The sequence below is a fragment of the Pecten maximus genome, chromosome 19, assembly GCF_902652985.1.
Source record: "Pecten maximus chromosome 19, xPecMax1.1, whole genome shotgun sequence".
Taxonomy (NCBI): Eukaryota; Metazoa; Mollusca; class Bivalvia; order Pectinida; family Pectinidae; genus Pecten; species Pecten maximus.
This window is the reverse complement of record NC_047033.1, coordinates 14,165,191-14,185,039: the sequence shown is the minus strand read 5'-3', so window position 1 is coordinate 14,185,039 and position 19,849 is coordinate 14,165,191. Positions and strand designations below refer to the sequence as shown.

Below are 19,849 nucleotides of genomic sequence, written 5' to 3'. Positions count from 1 at the left end.
CGAGTTCTTTCCTGGAGGGGGAGTATGTAACCCTGGTAAATACTAGCCGCAATATACCACTCGGCTAGAGAGATCTTCTCTTTAGCTCGATCGGTTGAGCGTAAGACTAGTAAGCCAGAGGTCCCGGGTTCGATCCCTAGCGGAGGCAGTGATTTAAATTTAATTTATCATGCGCTCTGTTACACTTGTAAAAAGAAAGTAAAGTACCCATTTCATATGTATTTACTCAAGAATATAGCTATAAACCTTCGAATGGGCGGTTAACTCTGATCAGACTTGAGTAGTATTGTAACAAATAAAAAGTGCATAATTCACTTGACCAAATATATTGTTATTTTATAAATTGATCAGGTTTGTATATTACATGTTTAACATGGATAAGTGATGTTCTATCCTATTGTAACACCTGTCTTTGTCGCTGCTTTTGTAATGTAGTGAGGCTGCGTGTCTTTGAATATTGTGTCGTAACGTTTCGCATGATTCCGTCTTCCTAACATAAACTTCTACTCCCATACTTCCGGTGATTATTGCTTTATGAATATTCCTCTCTTTCTTCCGGTATTACTTCCTGTCATTGTTGTTTTATGACTATTCCTGTCTTACTTCCGGTATTACTTCCTGTCATAGTTGTTTTATGAATATTCTTGTCTTACTTCCGGTATAAATTATGATCATTATTGTTTGATGAATATTCTCGTTTTACCTCCGATGCTACTTCCGGTCAGCATTACATCTATCTTCCGGTCATAAATGGTTGTTCTACATTCCGGACGCCTGGGTTCGAATGCAGTTCTAGGTTTAACTAATATTTTGTAAAACGTTACAATCAGTATCACTTCCATTAATTATATTATTGTTGCCGGACGTCTTGCAGTTTCGTTCGGATTAAATCCGATTGAATTTCCAGGGAAATGATCTAAAATCATATTGTTGTGTTGTAGGTTGTGGACGGGCGACTTTTTACCGGATCATTTGATGGTTGTCTACGGGTCTGGGACGCCACAGGAATTAAGGAGGAGACACTCTTTGGCAAGGAGGAAAGTAAAGATAAAGAGATGAAGGAAAACGGCCAGACTAAAGGAGGAGGAATTCAAGATAATCAGGTCGACAGTAACCAAAACAACAACAAGATTATGATAGAGTAAGGAGAAAGCCCTCTCAATACAAAACATACAGTATGATGCCCTTTGGCTGTGTGCTGTGAATATTGGTCCCATAGTCCCGAGTTTTTGAAAATGTTAAAATCTCGCTATTAACCATTTAACCAATCAGCGAAGAATATAAAATATTCAAATTCACTGCGACCATATGACTTTGATTCGCCTATTGTGGGAGAACTTGACATTTGATTCCTTTTCGGAGAGTGATAAGTCTACACGCGATGTAACCGCGGATTGGTGACTACGTACGTTGAATCTATAGCCGTGATTGAGCTTGGTAGTAATGTAATAGTGTCCACTGTTTATGTATGACCGTCTGTCTTCGACAGACTAGATTATTGTATGTCAACTTCATCCATTTGCATCTTCAGATCTTGCACATCTTTTCATTTTATGTATTTTTCAAAGAAATGATTTCTTGGTATTAATTTTACATCCCGATGATAAACCTACGGACCCGTCAGAGGTTAACAAACCAATTGAATAGATTTATAAAAAGTAAGGGGCTAAACTTCAAAATGAGAAAACGTGTTGTAGAAAAGCAATTAAATATCGACAGTGAAATTATTAACGATTTGGCCACAAAGCAGGAGGCCCAGAGGTCCTTGTGTAATGTGTTAAGCTCGTGTTGCATTTTGAGCATCCGTTTTGTTAACTATTCCGTCCAATTCTATGCAATGGTTTCGGTTTCAAGATTGCGTTGCTGTGAATAGTATTTCGAAGCCTACATAAATGAATTGTTAAGTTATTGTGTGACGTCATCAAGATTGAAGTCATTTCGTTGTGTGGTTGAGCCTCCTCACCTGGTTGAGATCGGGGGTCTTGGTTTGTATCTCGATCTGACCCTGCTTTCTAAAATAGAAATGCATTTAACTTTCCTCGGCCTTTTATTATACGGTCGTTTCTGGATGGTTAATAAACGTCACTTCCGGTCAGACTCAAAATGGCCGGATGTATATAAACAGGTGATTTTATACTCAAGTTTATAGGTAAATAAGAAAATAACGTTTTGACATTGAAGCCTTATCTATTTGGGAAAATAGTTTATCAAATTAGTGAAAGTTATTTAGAAGTTGATGATAAAATCTAATGCGAGATAACGTGACCATTGTTCATACAAGTAGTTCATGTGCAATCCGGACTGCCCTTTATTTTTGGTTTGATATTAGGGGCTACATATCTAATTATTGGATCTGGGTATGGGGGGGCGATATCACCATCAACAAAACTCGAGAATTTTATTACAACGTCTCGGTCATTTCCGTCGAGACTCAGATTTGATTCCGAGCCAACACGGAATTAACCGATATGTTGTAATTGTGATGATGTCATGAAGGTGCCATAAGACATCGGATAGAACTTGAGAGACATACCTACTAGAGCCATCTCTTAATGAGATATGTCTCAGTTTACAGGGGGGATAACCGATAATATATGTCTCCATATATGTTTAAATTTAACCAGGATAGGAGAGTTCCTCGACTTTATAGAGAAAGTCAGGAATTAATAGACGAAACAAATTACGTCACAAATTAAGGGAGATAACCCATAATTCTAAAAGTAAAAAATTGAAAATGAAGGGCAATAACTCTTTTTTATCGCTATTCAAAAGGGAATATCGTATAATTTTACCAAGTACCAGCAGGGGAGATAACTCATTCAATATATAAGGGAGACAACCCACTGATCTCTATTAATGTGTGAAAACACATAGTCCGTCATAATACTGCTTTTATATATTAACGAATTTTGATAAAACATTTAGTGTAACTGTGTATTATGTTCGGTGTGGTGTGTAGTTAGATGTACATATGTATTTATATAGAACTTTTATAGAATGATGAATGGCTACTAATTAAATGTCACGGTATTGCATTGTCTTTACCCCCGTCCATTTTTGCTGATTTTTTTCTGTAAGATACATTTCTCCATTTTTATCTCGTTTTTCTCATACTTTTGTTTTAATTGGAATTGTTTTGTGTCAAATATTCTGAAATTAATTTGGTGACTTATTTGTACAGTTCATTTTAATTAACATCTACATGTACATTTTAAGGTAAAAATTATGTTCATTACAAATATTCAAGTACATTTGTTTTATTGATATGTCTGTAGAGTTAATTATTAATTAATTAGATATGTACAAGTTATTGAAAAATATGTTTCGTCATCACAGTTGTTATTTGCATCCTGTTAGTGCATAGTATAGTTTAACATCATCATATGTATTGGTAATCATGGTAATTTTAGGGGTATATTTCAAGGGTAATCATATTTACCGGTAATCATGTTAATTTTAGGGGTATATTTCAATGGTAATCATATTTAGCAGTAATCATGGTAATTTTAGGGGTATATTTCAAGGGTAATCATATTTAGCAGTAATCATGGTAATTTTAGGGGTATATTTCAAGGGTAATCATATTTACCGGTAATCATGTTAATTTTAGGGGTATATTTCAAGGGTAATCATATTTAGCAGTAATCATGGTAATTTTAGGGGTATATTTCAAGGGTAATCATATTTAGCAGTAATCATGTTAATTTTAGGGGTATATTTCAAGGGTAATCATATTTAGCAGTAATCATGGTAATTTTAGGGGTATATTTCAAGGGTAATCGTATTTAGCAGTAATCATGGTAATTTTAGGGGTATATTTCAAGGGTAATCATATTTAGCAGTAATCATGGTAATTTTAGGGGTATATTTCAAGGGTAATCATATTTAGCAGTAATCATGGTAATTTTAGGGGTATATTTCAAGGGTAATCGTATTTAGCAGTAATCATGGTAATTTTAGGGGTATATTTCAAGGGTAATCATATTTACCGGTAATCATGGTAATTTTAGGGGTATATTTCAAGGGTAATCATATTTAGCAGTAATCATGGTAATTTTAGGGGTATATTTCAAGGGTAATCATATTTAGCAGTAATCATGGTAATTATAGGTGTATATTTCAAGGGTTATCATATTTAGTGGTAATCATGGTAATTTTAGGGGTATATTTCAAGGGTAATCATATTTAGTGGTAATCATGGTAATTATAGGGGTATATTTCAAGGGTAATCATATTTAGCAGTAATCATGGTAATTTTAGGGGTATATTTCAAGGGTAATCATATTTAGCAGTAATCATGGTAATTTTAGGGGTATATTTCAAGGGTTATCATATTTAGTGGTAATCATGGTAATTTTAGGGGTATATTTCAAGGGTTATCATATTTAGCAGTAATCATGGTAATTATAGGGGTATATTTCAATGGTTATCATATTTACCGGTAATCATGGTAATTTTTAGGGGTATATTTCAAGGGAAATCATATTTACCGGTAATCATGGTAATTTTAGGGGTATATTTCAAGGTTAATCATTTTTACCGGTAATCATGGTAATTATAGGGGTATATTTCAAGAGTTATCATATTTACCGGTAATCATAGTAATTTTAGGGGTATATGTATATGTTTGGGGTAATCATGTTTAGAGGTAATCTTGGTAATTTAAGGGGTGTATTTCAAGGGTAATCATATTTAGTGGTAATCATGGTAATTATAGGGGTATATTCAAGGGTAATCATATTTAGCAGTAATCATGGTAATTTTGGGGGTATATTTTAAGGGTAATCATATTTACCGGTAATCATGATGTAAGTGGTATCATATTTCAGAGGTAGTCATATTAAGCAGCAGTCTTGCTAATGTTAGACTACTGTATGTCACGATTTAAGAGAACACTATAAAACTTAGCGTTTGTCATATTTCAACAGAAATTCTCAATTTAGTTGTAGATACACAAATGACTACCATATCACTGAGATAATTCTATGGTAAATATGTTAATATTTCAGGGTTTTTCTTTAACAGGTTAAAAAAGATTTATTTTACAATAACATCTAAATAAGTCTGCTCATAACCTTGTATTACCGTAGATTTAACCAATATGAAATGTATCTTGCTTGTAAGAAGCATTTCCATTGGCTTAATATTATGGTATCAGCCCACCACGTAAAAATGACGTCGCTGTTTGTAACGTCGCTTTTGATTGGCTGATATGGCGGAGTAATGATTTCTATGAGAAAAGAACTATACATAAAGGTTGATTTCAAAAGGGATTGTGTATAGTAAATTAAAATATAGGGATTAGCTGAAATATATAATATTTTATGGATGTAACACTCAAACATAAACTACTTTGTAGTTTATTTGGAGTACACTCCGGTTTTGTGTCATATCTCCATAACATAACAATACTTAACTGATTGTGTTGTATGGGTGATTGACTATATTTATAATGTTTTATCAAACATCACATTTTTTGAATGAGTGAATGATTTTTTTATTTTCAGTTTTAAATAACATTTCATTCGTTAATGATAGCATTGAACACATATTTATATAAAAAAAAATTGCTTAACGTAAATATATACAATTTAAGTAATAGGAAATTATACAGATGTATGGCATAATTTACAAGGGAGATAACACGCCACAAGTTTCATGGAAAGAGAAATATAAGAGTAACAATGTTAGAAAACCACTCGAGACTTTCCGTCTTTCTCACGGAAAAGCCCGAGTGGGTTTTGGTTTTAAGGGTGTAAAAGTCCGTCATTGTATTTTCATGCTTTATTTTTGCATGCAGATACTTCACAGTGTAGCTTTAGATCTCCTGTTCATTTTCTACTATTATATATTATTGCGCTGTTGAAAATGCCATCCTATAACAGGCAAAACATTTAAATTACCTCCAGTGTAGATAAACACACGTGCATACCCATATATGGAGGTGTTTGTATTTTTTTTTATGTCCCATTAAAAAATACTTTTGTAGAAGTGAAGATAAATGGAGCGAGTGTTACAGTTTGTTTACGAGGTACCCTGTTAAAGTATGCACAAGAAGTATGTGATTATTTTGTCTGGTGGACACAAAGGAAAGCATTAGGTTGACACCGCCAGTTTTCCTTTGTTAAACATAGTGACGTCATAAATGCATGGTATACGATGTCATCTGCGATTTTTTTCATTTCAATAAAATTTCGACAGTGCAGAACCTCGCCAAAAGTGAGTCTATAAATGCAACATTTACAATATAATTTATGAATGTTTACCAATTTTTTATGGAATAATCGTGAATTATCTAAAATTCTCGTTTGTATTGTACAATTTCGTTTCAATATCTCAGGTGACTTCACGAAAATTAAATAAGAAAAAAGGAGTAATGCATGAAAAACAGTAAAATTACACAAGTAGACTCCCTTTTGCGCCGGTGCTGTAGGACACGGGGCATATTGTTGATAAGATATTTCCATATTATTTATCCTTTGGAGAAATAAGAAAAAATATCTACATCCTGTGTATGATTTTCTATATCCGCCATGCATACATTGTGATGATAATATGTCTCCCACCTGGTGAAAATCGGCTAGAACGGAAGATATGCAAGATACTGTCTATATAAAAATGTTAAAACCAGCTAGCGTGATAAATTATACATTAAACCCTCTAAATTAAAAAAAATGCATACAGTGTTTCGGCAACAGATGGTAATCCTTCCAAAACGAGGACACAACACTTGAGCCCGAGAGGCTTTTTAAAATCATCGTTTCAGTTTCCACTGCAAGGCTTACGATCGTGATAGCGGACGCTAAGATCATTAATGATACTAATCTTTGTTGTACTTTGCAGATATGCATGATTTTATATCAAAAATTAATTAATAAAAAAATATTAACTTTAATGTACCTAGTTAAACTTAATTAATTTGTTTATAGAATTATAAAATGGCGACCGTCTGTGACGGTTAAAGAAATGGAATATGTTTGCTATGCCTGTAAAGTGGCAGACCGGTAATGGCAGACCAGTGAAGTCTTTCTCCCTCCTGAAATCACTAATTTGAGTGAAATCTTCAGCAGTCACCAAAGGTTTACTTCAATTTATGATTAGCTGGGGGGGATTTTCAATCATCTCATACAAAGGTCTCTACTGTAACAGGCGTATCTTAACGGGGGTGGAGAGTAAGCTGCCCGTTAGGGGCATGTCTAGTCTTATATAAAAAAAAATCCAGAAATACCTACTTAATATATAGGTATTTCTGGTATTTTTTTTTATATAAGTCTAGACATGCCCCTGTGGTTATACCATGGAGAAACGTCGAACTCAATCAGATATTAATAAAAAAAATTAACGACTGAGTCGATATAAATTCAAATTTTAACCCACCATCATCAGATGTTCCCCTTGGTACCTAGTTTCGCCAATTGAAGTTAGATGTTTCATCCGGAAAAGAAATGGCTGACAGTCGGCCATCTTGGATTTTGATAATTGAGGTTTGTTATTGCTCTTTCTTAAAAACAAAAACAAAAACGGAAGGATATTTCTCAAACGTTAAGTAGGTTCACATTTGTCCCTATTTGTGCCAATTTAATTTAGGTTGTTGATAAGAAAACAAAATATCCGACAGTCAGCGAACTTGGTTTTTGAGAATTGAAGTTGTGTTTCACACTTCGCTTGTATATTTCACTTGTCCTTGTTATCAAATTATTATGAGTAAAAGAATAAAGAAGCGGAGAGAAGAGAAAAGACCAGTCAGACATGGAACCAATGAATATCATTCTATGGTGGACGCGAAGATCTGGGATCTCTTGTTTTATGATAAATTTGATAAAAAAACGGTTGTAATGGTATTCAAGTCTGTGTTATCAAAACCAACCGAATTTCTATTCCTGACAATTAGTCCGGAATCGAAGACTGTTAGTCTAAACTCCGAGACAATTAGTCTTGAATCGAAGACTGTCAGTCTAAACTCCGAGACAATTAGTCTTGAATCGAAGACTGTTAGTCTAAACTCCGAGACAATTAGTCTGAAATCGAAGACTGTTAGTCTAAACTCCGAGACAATTAGTCTGAAATCGAAGACTGTCAGTCTAAACTCCGAGACAATTAGTCTTGAATCGAAGACTGTTAGTCTAAACTCCGAGACAATTAGTCTCAAATCGAAGATTGTTAGTCTCAAATCCGAGCAAATTCGTCTGAAATCGGACATAATCTGTCTGAAATCAGAGATAATAAATCTGATGTCTTGCAAAATTAATCTGAAATCCGAGGCTATAAGCCACAAATATGGTATAATTGGACTGAAATTTGAGAAAATTAGTCTATATTCTTACAAATTTTGGCTGAAATCTGCGACAATCAAACTGAAATCAGAGCAAATTAGACTGAACTCCGATACATTTAGTCTGAATCAGACACAAATCTCAAATTCGTGGCAGTTCGTATAATATTTGAGAAAAATAACCTCCAATCCGATACAATAAGTCGTTTATACTATCTATAAAGAGTGCGTGCGTTGGCTATCCGATTATATTTTGGCTTGAATTAAATTGGCATATCATATCAAATATTTGATTAAATGTATTTGAAATATTCTAGAGGTGTTGAGCATTTGCCATTTTTAATTGCCAAGTTTACCTACAAAATATACTATAACTTGTTTCGAGCGTACAAACTTGACAGGACAGCTTTTACTTCACTCCTAGTTGACACTGGTATATTAAATTGGTGGTCAGTTAGCTTCATAGGACTGTACTAACTAGCCGAGGTTCCTCTGACCCTGACATCGTGTCTGGTGCAGAGGAAACTCGGGCTATGTACTACTGTTCCAACTTGACTCGAGTGCACAAACTTATCTCGGGTGTATTAACTTGACTCTGATGTGTTGATGTGCCTGCTCTAACTCGATTCGGTAGTGTTCACTTGACTCAGATGTATTAACTTGACAAGACGGTTCTAACTTAACGCTGGTGTATTAACTCGACTCGGTGTACTGACTTGACTCAGGCTTATGAACTTGACTCGAATGTGTTAACTTGACTGCTGTATAACGAGTTACTGTTCTAACTCGACTCGGTGTACTGACTTAGCTTAGATGCATTAACTTGACAAGCTTATTCCAACTCGACTCGGTATATTGACTTGACTCAAATGTATTGACTCGACTCGGGTGTGTTTACTTGACTCAGATGTATTAACTTGACAAGACAGTTCTAACTCGACTCGAGTGCATTAACTCGACTCGGTATACTGACTTGACTCTAGTGTACTAACTTGACTCTGGTGCATTAACTCGACTCGGTGTATTGATTGGACTCAGATGTATAAACTTGACAAGACTTCTAACTCGACTCGAATGTGTTAACTTGACTGCTGTATAACGAGTGAATGTTCTCACTTGACTCGGGTGTGTTAACTTGACTAGGTGTACTAACTTAACTCTGGTGTATTAACTTTACACAGCTGTTCTCACTTGAATGGTGTATTGACTCGACACGGTATACAGACTTGACTCAGATTTATTAACTTGACTGTTCTAAATTGACTTGGATATGTTAACTTGACAAGACAGTTCTAACTCGACTCGGGTGCATTAACTCAACTCTGTACTGACTTGACTCTGGTGTATTTACTCAACTCGGTGTTCTGACTTGACTCAGATGTATTAACTTGACAATACTTTTCTAACTTGACTCGGATTTGTTAACATGACTCGGGTGTGTTAACTTGACTCGGGTGTGTTAACTTGACTCGGGCGTATTAACTCAACTCTGTACTGACTTGACTCTGGTGTATTAACTCAACTCGGTGTTCTAACTTGACTCAGATGTATTAACTTGACAATACTTTTCTAATTTGACTCGGGTGTGTTAACTTGACTCGGGTGTATTAACTTGACAATACTTTTCTAATTTGACTCGGGTATGTTAACTTGACTCGGGTGTGTTAACTTGACTCGGGTGTATTAACCCGACTCTGGTGTGTTAACTTGACTCTGGTGTATTAACTCGACTCGGGTGTATTAACTCGACTCGGGTGTATTAACTCGACTCGGGTGTATTAACTTGACTCGGTGTATTAACTCGACTCGGATGTATTAACTCGACTCGGGTGTATTAACTTGACTCGGTGTATTAACTTGACTCGGGTGTGTTAACTTGACTCGGGTGTGTTAACTTGACTGGTGTATTAATTTGACTCGGGTGTGTTAACTTGACTCGGGTGTGATAACTTGACTCGGGTGTGTTAACTTGACTCGGGTGTGTTAACTTGACTCGGGTGTGTTAACTCGACTCGGGTGTATTAACTCGACTCGGTGTATTAACTTGACTCGGGTGTGTTAACTTGACTCGGGTGTGTTAACTTGACTGGTGTATTAATTTGACTCGGGTGTGTTAACTCGACTCTGGTGTATTAACTTGACTCGGGTGTGTTAACTTGACTTGGGTGTGTTAACTTGACTCGGGTGTGTTAACTGGACTCGGGGTGTGTTAACTTGACTCGGGTGTATTAACTTGATGGAGTATGTTGGGTTGATGTATTTACTAACTTCAATAACATGCAAAACGTTTATCGCTAAGAATATTTTATTTTCGGTGGGGTTTTTTTCAAATGAAATTCACATTTGTACATTTTTGAAGAGTTGAGGTATTGATTTTCCTGTGTGTTGTTTTTGTTTGTGATAAGTAAATGTTTAAATTGCTTTTGACAGCTAGCACTGATAATTCTTTTATAAGTAAGCCATCAAATACAACTTAAAGTTTGTAGCTGATCTATTAAAGTAGAACGATGCTTCAGAAGCTTTAAAATATCTAAATACACTAAGAAATAATCATTTTTAATTATAACGGCCATTTGTCACATTGTTTCAAGTTGTTCTGACTACCGTAAGGATCCCTTGTATTCTGTGTTTCAAAGACATTACCAATTTTTCACGTCTCTGCTTGTGTTACTTCATCGGAGAGTTCATTCAGATCCTCCTCGGGTTGACTACCTACAAAAAAAATCCTGAGGAGTTCTGGATGCGGAGAGCTCTTAGGTGACAGGTCCTATCAGATTATTCTCGGGTCAGTTCCGCCAACCTTGCCTTGACGGAATTAGCCGAGAAGTTGTGCTTGTTATTGTATTTTCACATTCGACTTGTTTTGCACCCCTTCAATTTCTGGATTCTCTTCTTTTTCTTCAAAACTGTGCGTATGTTTTTGAATAGTGATTATTGAATTTTGGCCCATATTGGTAAGAATGGAAATATTGCTACATGCTCTTTTTAATTAATGATGTAAAAAACATCCTGGAGTTCATAGAACACCAGATTTCATTGCTTTTGAAATTCAAAATGTTCTTTACATTTCTATCGTAAATTTACCAATGTGTATGGCTGAAAACTGCCTAAGCTTGGCGTAGTAGTAATTTGACGAATGTATAAATCTATTTTGTTATAATAAACGTTACTTGGTTGTTAATAATGTTGTTTTTATTGTCTTGTTTTATCTACCCAATTCCGTGTCTTTTATAAATAATCCATATACATACAACAAGAAATCCCTGAGATTTTGACGCACACCTTTGTACATCTTCCACTGTTCTCCAGTAATGAAAACTACACTGTAGCTGAGTGTAGTTGATATGATTTTCAAATTAAGGTCTACAGAACAAGAGGAAACCAAGATATAATTTTAATCGAATTGGTAACACCAACACCCCTATCTAAGAGATTTGAGATCATTCTGGTACAGTTCTTCTAAACAACGAGGCCCATGGGCCTTTATGGCCATCTAACTCTTGTTCTATTGTATACATACCAAATAGCAGGCATAGTGGCCAGTTTGGATTTCTGACCAACACGAAAAATAAAAACTTGGACAGGACCATCTGGGGATCATTTCAGGTAAGTTTGAGGTGAATCCCACTGGTGAAACTTGAAGTTTGAATTGAGATAATGTTTACGGACGACAGATGAAGCACATATGGCTAAAGGTCATCCTGACCCTTCCAAAAAGATGGCCTAAAGAGATAAAAAGGATGGTTTATTGACGGAATATGGACCAAAAGAAAGGGCGGCTCACACATCCCATCATCTGCTGGTGGGCTAAAAATGTTGCATGCTCATTTTAGACTTTAAAACTATATTCCCTGGGGTGGGGCCGCGTGGCCAGAGTGGTTAAGGTGTCCTGACACTTAATCACTAGCCCTCCACCTCTAGATCGCAAGTTCGAATCCAACATGGGGCAGTTGCCTGGTACTGACCGTAGGCAAGTAGTTTTTCTCGGGGTACTCCAACTTTCCTTTACCGCCAAAACCTGGCACGTCCTTAAAATAAACCAAATCCCTGGGGTGTGGTGACATGTGAAAGACCTCCTGGTGTCTTGTATCATGTGAAGCATACCCCGACATTTATGTTATTAGAAACACCCGAGAGGAACCTCTGGCGTATGATGTCGTGTGAAACATGCGAAATGTATTATGCCACATAAAACTTTTCCTTTAGTCCAATGATGCGCGAAACATTCCTGACTTAAGTTTCAGGAAAACTCAAGTTGTTCAATATCGTTATAAAATTACTTATGGAAAGTTGGCATCACAAAGGAATATCAGATGCTATGACTAATCACAAGACTAAAAGGACCGCAATGGCAATAAGGACTTTTCCAGTTAAATATCTAACCATTGGGAGACTCGCATTTACTTAAAACAGTTCCATATGATAAGTTGCCCTTTCTCTGGCACCCATAGCATAGCATTCCTTCATATCTGAAGTCCTCCCCGTATGGTATATACTTTACTGAAATAGCTTTAAGAAAAACTTAACATTTGATTATTACAAAAATGCCATCTTTATTTCATTAAATAGAGCATGCATATACACTATTTCTAAATGTGACTTGATCTACAAGTTATCCATTTCATCACTGACCGACGGCATTTATATATTGCGGTAACAACCTTCATTTCATCTGCCTAAACGTTGTCTACGAATCAGAATAAAGAGTTTGAGAAAGAAAGAAATTGTAAAAACAACATAATAAAAGTCTATTTCTAATATATTCTAACTAAAATGTAAAGACAGAAAAAAAACATTTCGAAAATAATTACAGAAATATATATACAATATGACAGATGAACATGATTTGATACCAAATAGATGCAATAGCTGGATGGATACAATATTCGCCTAAATAGATTTACGATAATCTGATATGTAGGGCTCGTATGATTTTGTTCAATAGGCACATGCGATTAAAATGAAATTTTTAAAATCACATCACAACATTAAAGTTAAAATATTTTGAGATAAAATTTGACTGGCAACAACAAAGCTTAATAAAGTCTAATCATTCCTGGACCTCTGCTTGTATCAATACAATATACTGTAAATTTATTAAATATTCAACAAACTTCAATGAACAATTCAAAATGTAATCCAAATGTTTCAAATAGCAAATTTGACAGGAATGAAACTTGTGAAATATTGTGATGTGTTCTTTTTCTCCTCGAATGGATGGACGTGATTTTGGAATGACTGAATATTTACATTCATTAACCTCTGGTCCAGTGGTTGTCCAATCAACAGGTCTCTCAGTTATTCATACTCACTTAACTTTTGCCAAACATCTTATCATTTATGTTCAAATCCAAAGCTCCAAGACTCAATCATTTTTCAGACTTGCTCTAAATTAATTCATTTTTGTTGTTGCTAAGAAATTTTTGAAAATAGCTTTTTTGAATTTTAACAATTTTCATCAAGACAAATGGAGACAAGTTTCCGAGAGACCTGATGAAATGTACAGAGACATTTATGAAAAGTGATGTGTAAAAAATATGTGGTGTTTTTTTTATTTGGTTATCACCAAAGATGAAATATTAATGATTAATGTAAACAATATCCAAGTAGTAAATATGCTAAATGTATAAATACAACTGCATGAATCATGAATTAAAGACTCTGACACTGAAGATTATTAATAGTCTTGGCTATGGTGTAAACGACAACCTTAGTTTGTAAACTCTGAATATTAATTCTCCATAGGTCCGGTTGGCTTTGTTACAAGTACCAGTCTTCTTTGAAGTATCAACCTATCAACCACTCATAAAAAAACTGTCTATATGAATTAAAATCTTGACATTATACATGTTTCCCACCAAAAAACAAAAAGCTCCATGAAGGATATGTTTAAGGAATTAGTCTGAAAACTTTGCATTTTTGCTAAAACTCCATGGGCACTGTTTGAATCCAACAAATTTTGTAACTCCTTGGGCAGTGTTTGAATCCAACAAATTTTGTAGCTCCATGAGCAGTGTTTGAATTCAACCAATTCCAAAATTCTACCATGCAGCAGTTTTTTTCGTAACAAACAGACACAATGCTTCATGAAACAGTAGACTGATTTGAGAAATGGGATTGTTCCAATATCATTCCCGGACTCTGGGTTCAAGTTTTTTAGTCCAAGTATTTGGCATCACACAAGTGTTTATATGAACTTTGACCCAGATGACCTTGAGAAAAATGTCCTTCCTGGTTTGTTGGGCATGACATGCCTCACAGATCTGTGTCATACCAGTTGTCCATGTTTCCTTGACTGCCACCTTGCTGAGGAGGCAGAGACGGCTCAAGTGTTTCGAAATTCAATTCTCCAGATTGTGGTGGAGCTCCAAGATCGGGGATGTTGTCCATGGGACCCCCGTACTGGCTGCCATGGTGACTGCCGATCTCAAGTCCCTGCATGGAGTCTATGGGCACTTGGGGCTCGTAACCTACCAAAACAAAGAATGAAATTAAACACATGAAAACTTTCCCCCCCCCATTTCATGTCTTATCTCCATGACATCAATTCAAACCAGAGGCAAACATCCTTACAATCAACATTACATTATGAAAATAAGACTTGCTGAAAAACTAATCTTGCCAAAAAGAGTACAGAAAGTGTGATTGATGGACACATATTGAAACTTCTCAAATTTTATCTCCAATCATAATGTCAAAATTTTAGACAGAAAATGAAAATATGACTGGCTGAAAATCTTTTCTTTCTGTAAAGTCAGAAGAAAGTGTGAATGTAATTTAACGACATGTTAAAATAGAGAAATTCATGGCAGGGAATAACAAGTAATTGAACAGAGCTAAATGTTTTTAACACCTAGAGGTGGAACTATTGATGACAAACATAACATTCCAAGTAAACTGATGTTGACAATTTTATTTTAAATTTCATAATCCTTGGCCTAATAAGTGTTGCTATGGCTCAGACATCCAAGGAAGGTAGTTTGAACATCATAGAGCGGTGCTGCCCATCTGTGGAAACCGCGAATGATGGGAAATGGATTTCATCATTGCCATAATCAACACATTTTAAGCAGAAATATTAGAACTGTCCAGGTAAATATTTCCAACAGATTCCTGTCAAGATAATTGCTTATACCCAAACTCAGCCTAGGGTTCAGAAAATCCTGTAAAATCCTATCTCGAACAGACCAAAGGGCTATTAAAGTATAATTAACAGCCAAGGTCATTTAAGGACGTGCCAGGTTTTGAGGTGAAGGAAAGCCGGAGTACCCAGAGAAAAACCACCGGCCTACTGTCAGTACCTGGCAACTACCCCACGTAGGTTTTGAACTCGCAACCCAGAGGTGGAGGGCTAGTGATAAAGTATCGAGACACCTTAACTACTCGGCCACCGCGGCCCCCGAAAGAGATTTTACTGTAATAGCCCTATTATGAACCCAAGGCTTTATGGAGTTTAGAAGTGTGTACTCACCCCTGCTCATATCGTGCTGACTTCCACTGTGCATACTGCCTTGGCTGCCATGATGCTGAGGCTGGTACATCTGGTCTCTGTACGAGTCGTCATGTCCCATCATACCGACGTCGTCAAAACCTGGAGGCTGTACACAAATATACCACTGATTACTTCTCAAATACTGATAATTAAAAGTTGACATTCAAATAGACTTCCTACATTAATGATAAGCTTAATAACAATTTACTTTGAAACTACACGGATGTGAGAGTTCAGTGTTGATACTGAATTCATTATATCGAAGCATCTTTTAGTGTTGATAGTGAATTTATTATTTTCAAAGCATCTTTCAGTTTTGTTACTGAATTCATTATTTTCAAAGCATCTTTCAGTTTTGGTACTGAATTCATTATTTTCAAAGCATGTTTTTTGTTAAGTTCTGGTAAAACCAGCTATTTCAGTATTTCCAGATTGACACTTTCACTGGTGTAAGTTTGGAAATGGTTAGTTATAAGAGTAACTGATGGACTTAAAACTTCTATCACAGATTTTCTCTTTATCATTTTATAAGTCATCAAATCTATTCCTCCTGGAACAGATGAGCCCATCAATGATTTGGGGCTGACTTTTTGTGGCAGTAGATGTTTTTATCAAAGAAGGAAACTTAATTTTTGTTTTACATGATTCACACAGACATCGAGTCATCAAATTCAAAGACTTTTTCCAGGAATTTTAATGGGTGCTGATCAATTGGTGAAATTTTAGTTAAATAACACAATATAAAATGTTATAGTCTTGTGTCCGGTCAAATTAACAATGCTGTAATTGTACAATTATAAACATCATATTGGTTACATAAAACAAGAACAAAGACAAGAAGATTGATAAAATTGAAAACAATGTTATTGTCTATTTTAGTTTATTTTAACACCAAAGATACAAATTTAATGACTTTTCAATGCATTTATACCACATTCCAAGACTTTCCAATACATGGCACTGATTTCCAAGACTTTTCAAGGCAAGTGCTGAAATTCTAGAACTTCTCTTATTTGTGTGAACTTTGTCATAGGAAGTATTTTTTACTATGAACTGGATTTACCTCAGTCCAGGATGCGATGTTCTGGTCCCCTCTAAATAGAGAGCTGGTCAATTCAACAGAGAGTCTCTTTTTGTAGTCCTGGGGTTTGTCTTCTGACATACGGAAGAGGACTGCAGCAGCATATGTGGCTGTAAAAAATTAACAAAGAATGTGACAATTCTGTGGCTGTAAAAAATTAACAAAGAATATGACAATTCTGTGGCTGTAAAAAATTTACAAAGAATGTGACAATTTACAAAGAATGTGACAATTCTGACATTTTGGTTTATTGGTTTATTTTGTTTAACGTCCTATTAAAAGCCAGGGTCATTTAAGGACGTGCCTGGTTTTGGAGGTGGAGGAAAGTCAGACTACCCGGAGAAAAACCACCAGCCTACGGTCAGTACCAGGTAACTGCCCCACGAAGGTTTTTGAACTCACACCTTAACCACTCAGCCACCTCGGCCCCCGATTCTGACACAAAGTAATCAAGTAGTTCTTATATTATACTGGTCATTTCCCTTAAAATAGGAGCCGAGTTATATCTTACAAAGAATACTCCTTCAAAGATTATATAATAGTGTATGTAAAGCCGAGTTACTTCCCCTTACTTGCTGACTCCTGTTTCTACACAGCTAATAAACCAGGGACTTAACCAAGCTTTTTGGAAAATGTACCAAAAGATCAAGAATTTTGCAGTGTTTTTTTTGGTAAACTGAGGAACCCGAGTTGGTGGTTGTACAAAGATTTAAACCGAGAAAATTTGTCGAAAGAAATATGCATGGACAGTTGGAAATTGCAAGACCTTATTTTGGCAGAAATTGAAATCAGGAAAAATCAAGGTGGAATATCAGCCCTTAAATAAAAGTCTGGTGTCCCCATTACTTACCGACTCCTTCATTCCTGGAGTGCAGAAGTTCCGTGAGAGGTGCTGTGGCTCCCTCCTGTTCTATCAGCTCGGCTCCTTCCTTATCCGCGGCCAGTTCACAAAGGACTCCTGCTGCCACACGCTGGATGTTTTCTATTGGCGAGTACAGCAACTGGAGAGATAGATGTATACTATTGACTAATGGATACAAAATGAAATCATTTCAACTCCCTGTCTACATTTTAGGGCAGGAAGAAAAAATTCAGCATAACTTCGGACAAGTTAGGATTCAAAAGTACTTGCCCAAAGGTGAAACATAGTGGTCCAATTAAACTGAATTAGTAGTATCTTCACTTACTCTAGGGGAAAGGAAAAAAAAATTGAGAAATTTTGCACTTGCTAATCGGGCAAGTAGTCAGCAATATTTACATGTCCACATACCAAATCTACTGGCCCCAGGCCATTGGACCTGGGTTTTATCTCGCCCTGCATTTATACTCAAAAGCAATGCAATGATGTTAAAAGACACTAACTCCCTGTCTTCATTTAAAATTAAGCAATGCTATGATGTTAGACACTAAATGTAAAATAAACCCAAAATGACCAGTGTCTATAAAGAAACCATTTACCTTATTATATGCAAAAGCAAAGACTAGATATGGTTAATACCAAATCATTTCATAGAGGGAAATTTGAAAACGGCATAGGAATATGTCATTCATTCTTACTGGTCAGATCTCAGAAGTCGAGGACACTTATTAGATAAAATGACCAGTATTATTTTATATACAAGCAAGCAACACCACAAACCTGCACAAATAGTGGGATACAGTTAAGTCCTCGGATGACAGCACGGTTGTGGGCCTCTCGAGCAAGGATGTGTAAAGCTCCGACAGTTCCTTCTACGATCTCCTCCATTCGTACTCCATCAACATATCCTGATCCCTGGCCATTTGAACTGATTGAAGCTCTCTGAAAGCAAACATATTTATGATTAATATCAGAAATTCAATCTCTGCAATGCATGTTGGATTTTACAGGGCTTTCAATTTTGAAGATATATGTACACAATGTAGATTGTCCATTTCATAACAGTAACACCTGGGCCCAGTTGTTCAAAAGGTGATTAGCTAATCACTTGATTAGTGAAAATGTCATTTCTCCTTTACTTCAAAATCTAGGAGTGTATATTTCTTGAAATAGGCATGTAGGAAGGGACAGACGAGTGTTGTAGTTTTATGAAATTTGTTTTACCAGAAACGATTTTATCAGGATTTTAAAACTGTTGTTAAACCATGATTAGCCTTATCCCATTTTGAACAACTGGGCCCTGATAGATATAGTATTTCATCAAAGTAGGTAGTGAATTATGTAGTATTTATACCAGCTACAGGGAAAACCCTAATGGACATGACAAGATAAATTGATACTGCATGGTTGGAAACAACCACCTTTTTTAATGCTTTTTGTCAATAAAATACATTAGATTTAATCTTCTTTTAAAAAAAAAAGGACTAGCTCAATTTTATTTCTTACATGTTTAAAACCCTTAAAGTTTGAAGGGGAGATAACTCTTACCCTCTGAGTGTCCTGGTGGGCTCTGATCAACAGATGGACAATACGAGGGAGTGCTCCGTGTTCCCTGAGTGGGGCGTGGTTGGCTGGACACAGGGCGAGATTCCTGATAAGGCCGACTACTGCCTTAATCAGAGGCCAGCGGCTTGGTGGGTGGAGAAGTTTGACCAGGACTGGTAGACCGTAGTGGAGCCGCACTGCATTCTGGGCCATCTCGGACTCTGGATGACGACTAGTCAAATGTCGCAGGGCACACACCTGTAAACAGTAAAACATGTTATTTGTTCCGATTACCGATACTTTTGTGTTAGTCAACTGAAGACATCGTCAGACTGTATTGCAGATCTGTATGTGTGTGTGTGGTTCAGTCTAACCAAGATACAAATTCCTAAATTGATTCATTCTATTACTATTATGCTATTTAACTGCTCTAGTAAACTCCTATAAAAAAGTCAAATGTGAATAAAACTAGTTTCATCTGGCATGCCTCCAATATTGTTGAGCATTCTTAAGATCTAGTTGACAATTTTAGTGAAATAGAAATGAAAACCACATCCAAATTGTTTTTCAATTTAGTATAAAAGCTGATTATACTTTCAA

At 35.9% G+C, this 19,849-nt stretch overlaps 2 protein-coding genes and 1 long non-coding RNA gene across 5 annotated transcripts in view; 2 read left to right on the top strand and 1 right to left on the bottom strand.

The window, feature by feature from the left end:
* Positions 1–3,239, top strand: part of LOC117317731 (WD repeat-containing protein 86-like) — a 62,299-nt gene extending 59,060 nt beyond the window's left edge. The window contains exon 4 of the mRNA XM_033872638.1: positions 942–3,239. Coding sequence (XP_033728529.1) covers positions 942–1,145 — 204 coding nt within the window. The 3' untranslated portion in view covers positions 1,146–3,239. The remainder of the gene's footprint in view (positions 1–941) is intronic.
* Positions 3,240–3,289: 50 nt separating this feature from the next.
* On the top strand, positions 3,290–11,456 carry LOC117317732. The gene is made up of 2 exons (XR_004530236.1): positions 3,290–4,110; positions 4,161–11,456. It is a non-coding gene; the product is annotated as an uncharacterized LOC117317732 (long non-coding RNA).
* Positions 11,457–12,805: 1,349 nt separating this feature from the next.
* LOC117317729 (catenin beta-like) overlaps positions 12,806–19,849 on the bottom strand; it is a 30,146-nt gene continuing 23,102 nt past the window's right edge. For 2 of the 3 annotated variants that reach the window (XM_033872635.1, XM_033872636.1), the window contains exons 10-15: positions 19,253–19,507; positions 18,485–18,646; positions 17,696–17,846; positions 16,828–16,955; positions 15,744–15,870; positions 14,475–14,742 (exon numbers count right to left, since the gene is read on the bottom strand). In XM_033872635.1, the coding sequence (XP_033728526.1) occupies positions 14,528–14,742; positions 15,744–15,870; positions 16,828–16,955; positions 17,696–17,846; positions 18,485–18,646; positions 19,253–19,507 (1,038 nt within the window). In that variant the 3' untranslated portion in view covers positions 14,475–14,527. Of the gene's footprint in view, positions 14,743–15,743; positions 15,871–16,827; positions 16,956–17,695; positions 17,847–18,484; positions 18,647–19,252; positions 19,508–19,849 lie in introns of all 3 variants that reach the window. The other variant, XM_033872637.1, reaches the window with a different exon arrangement.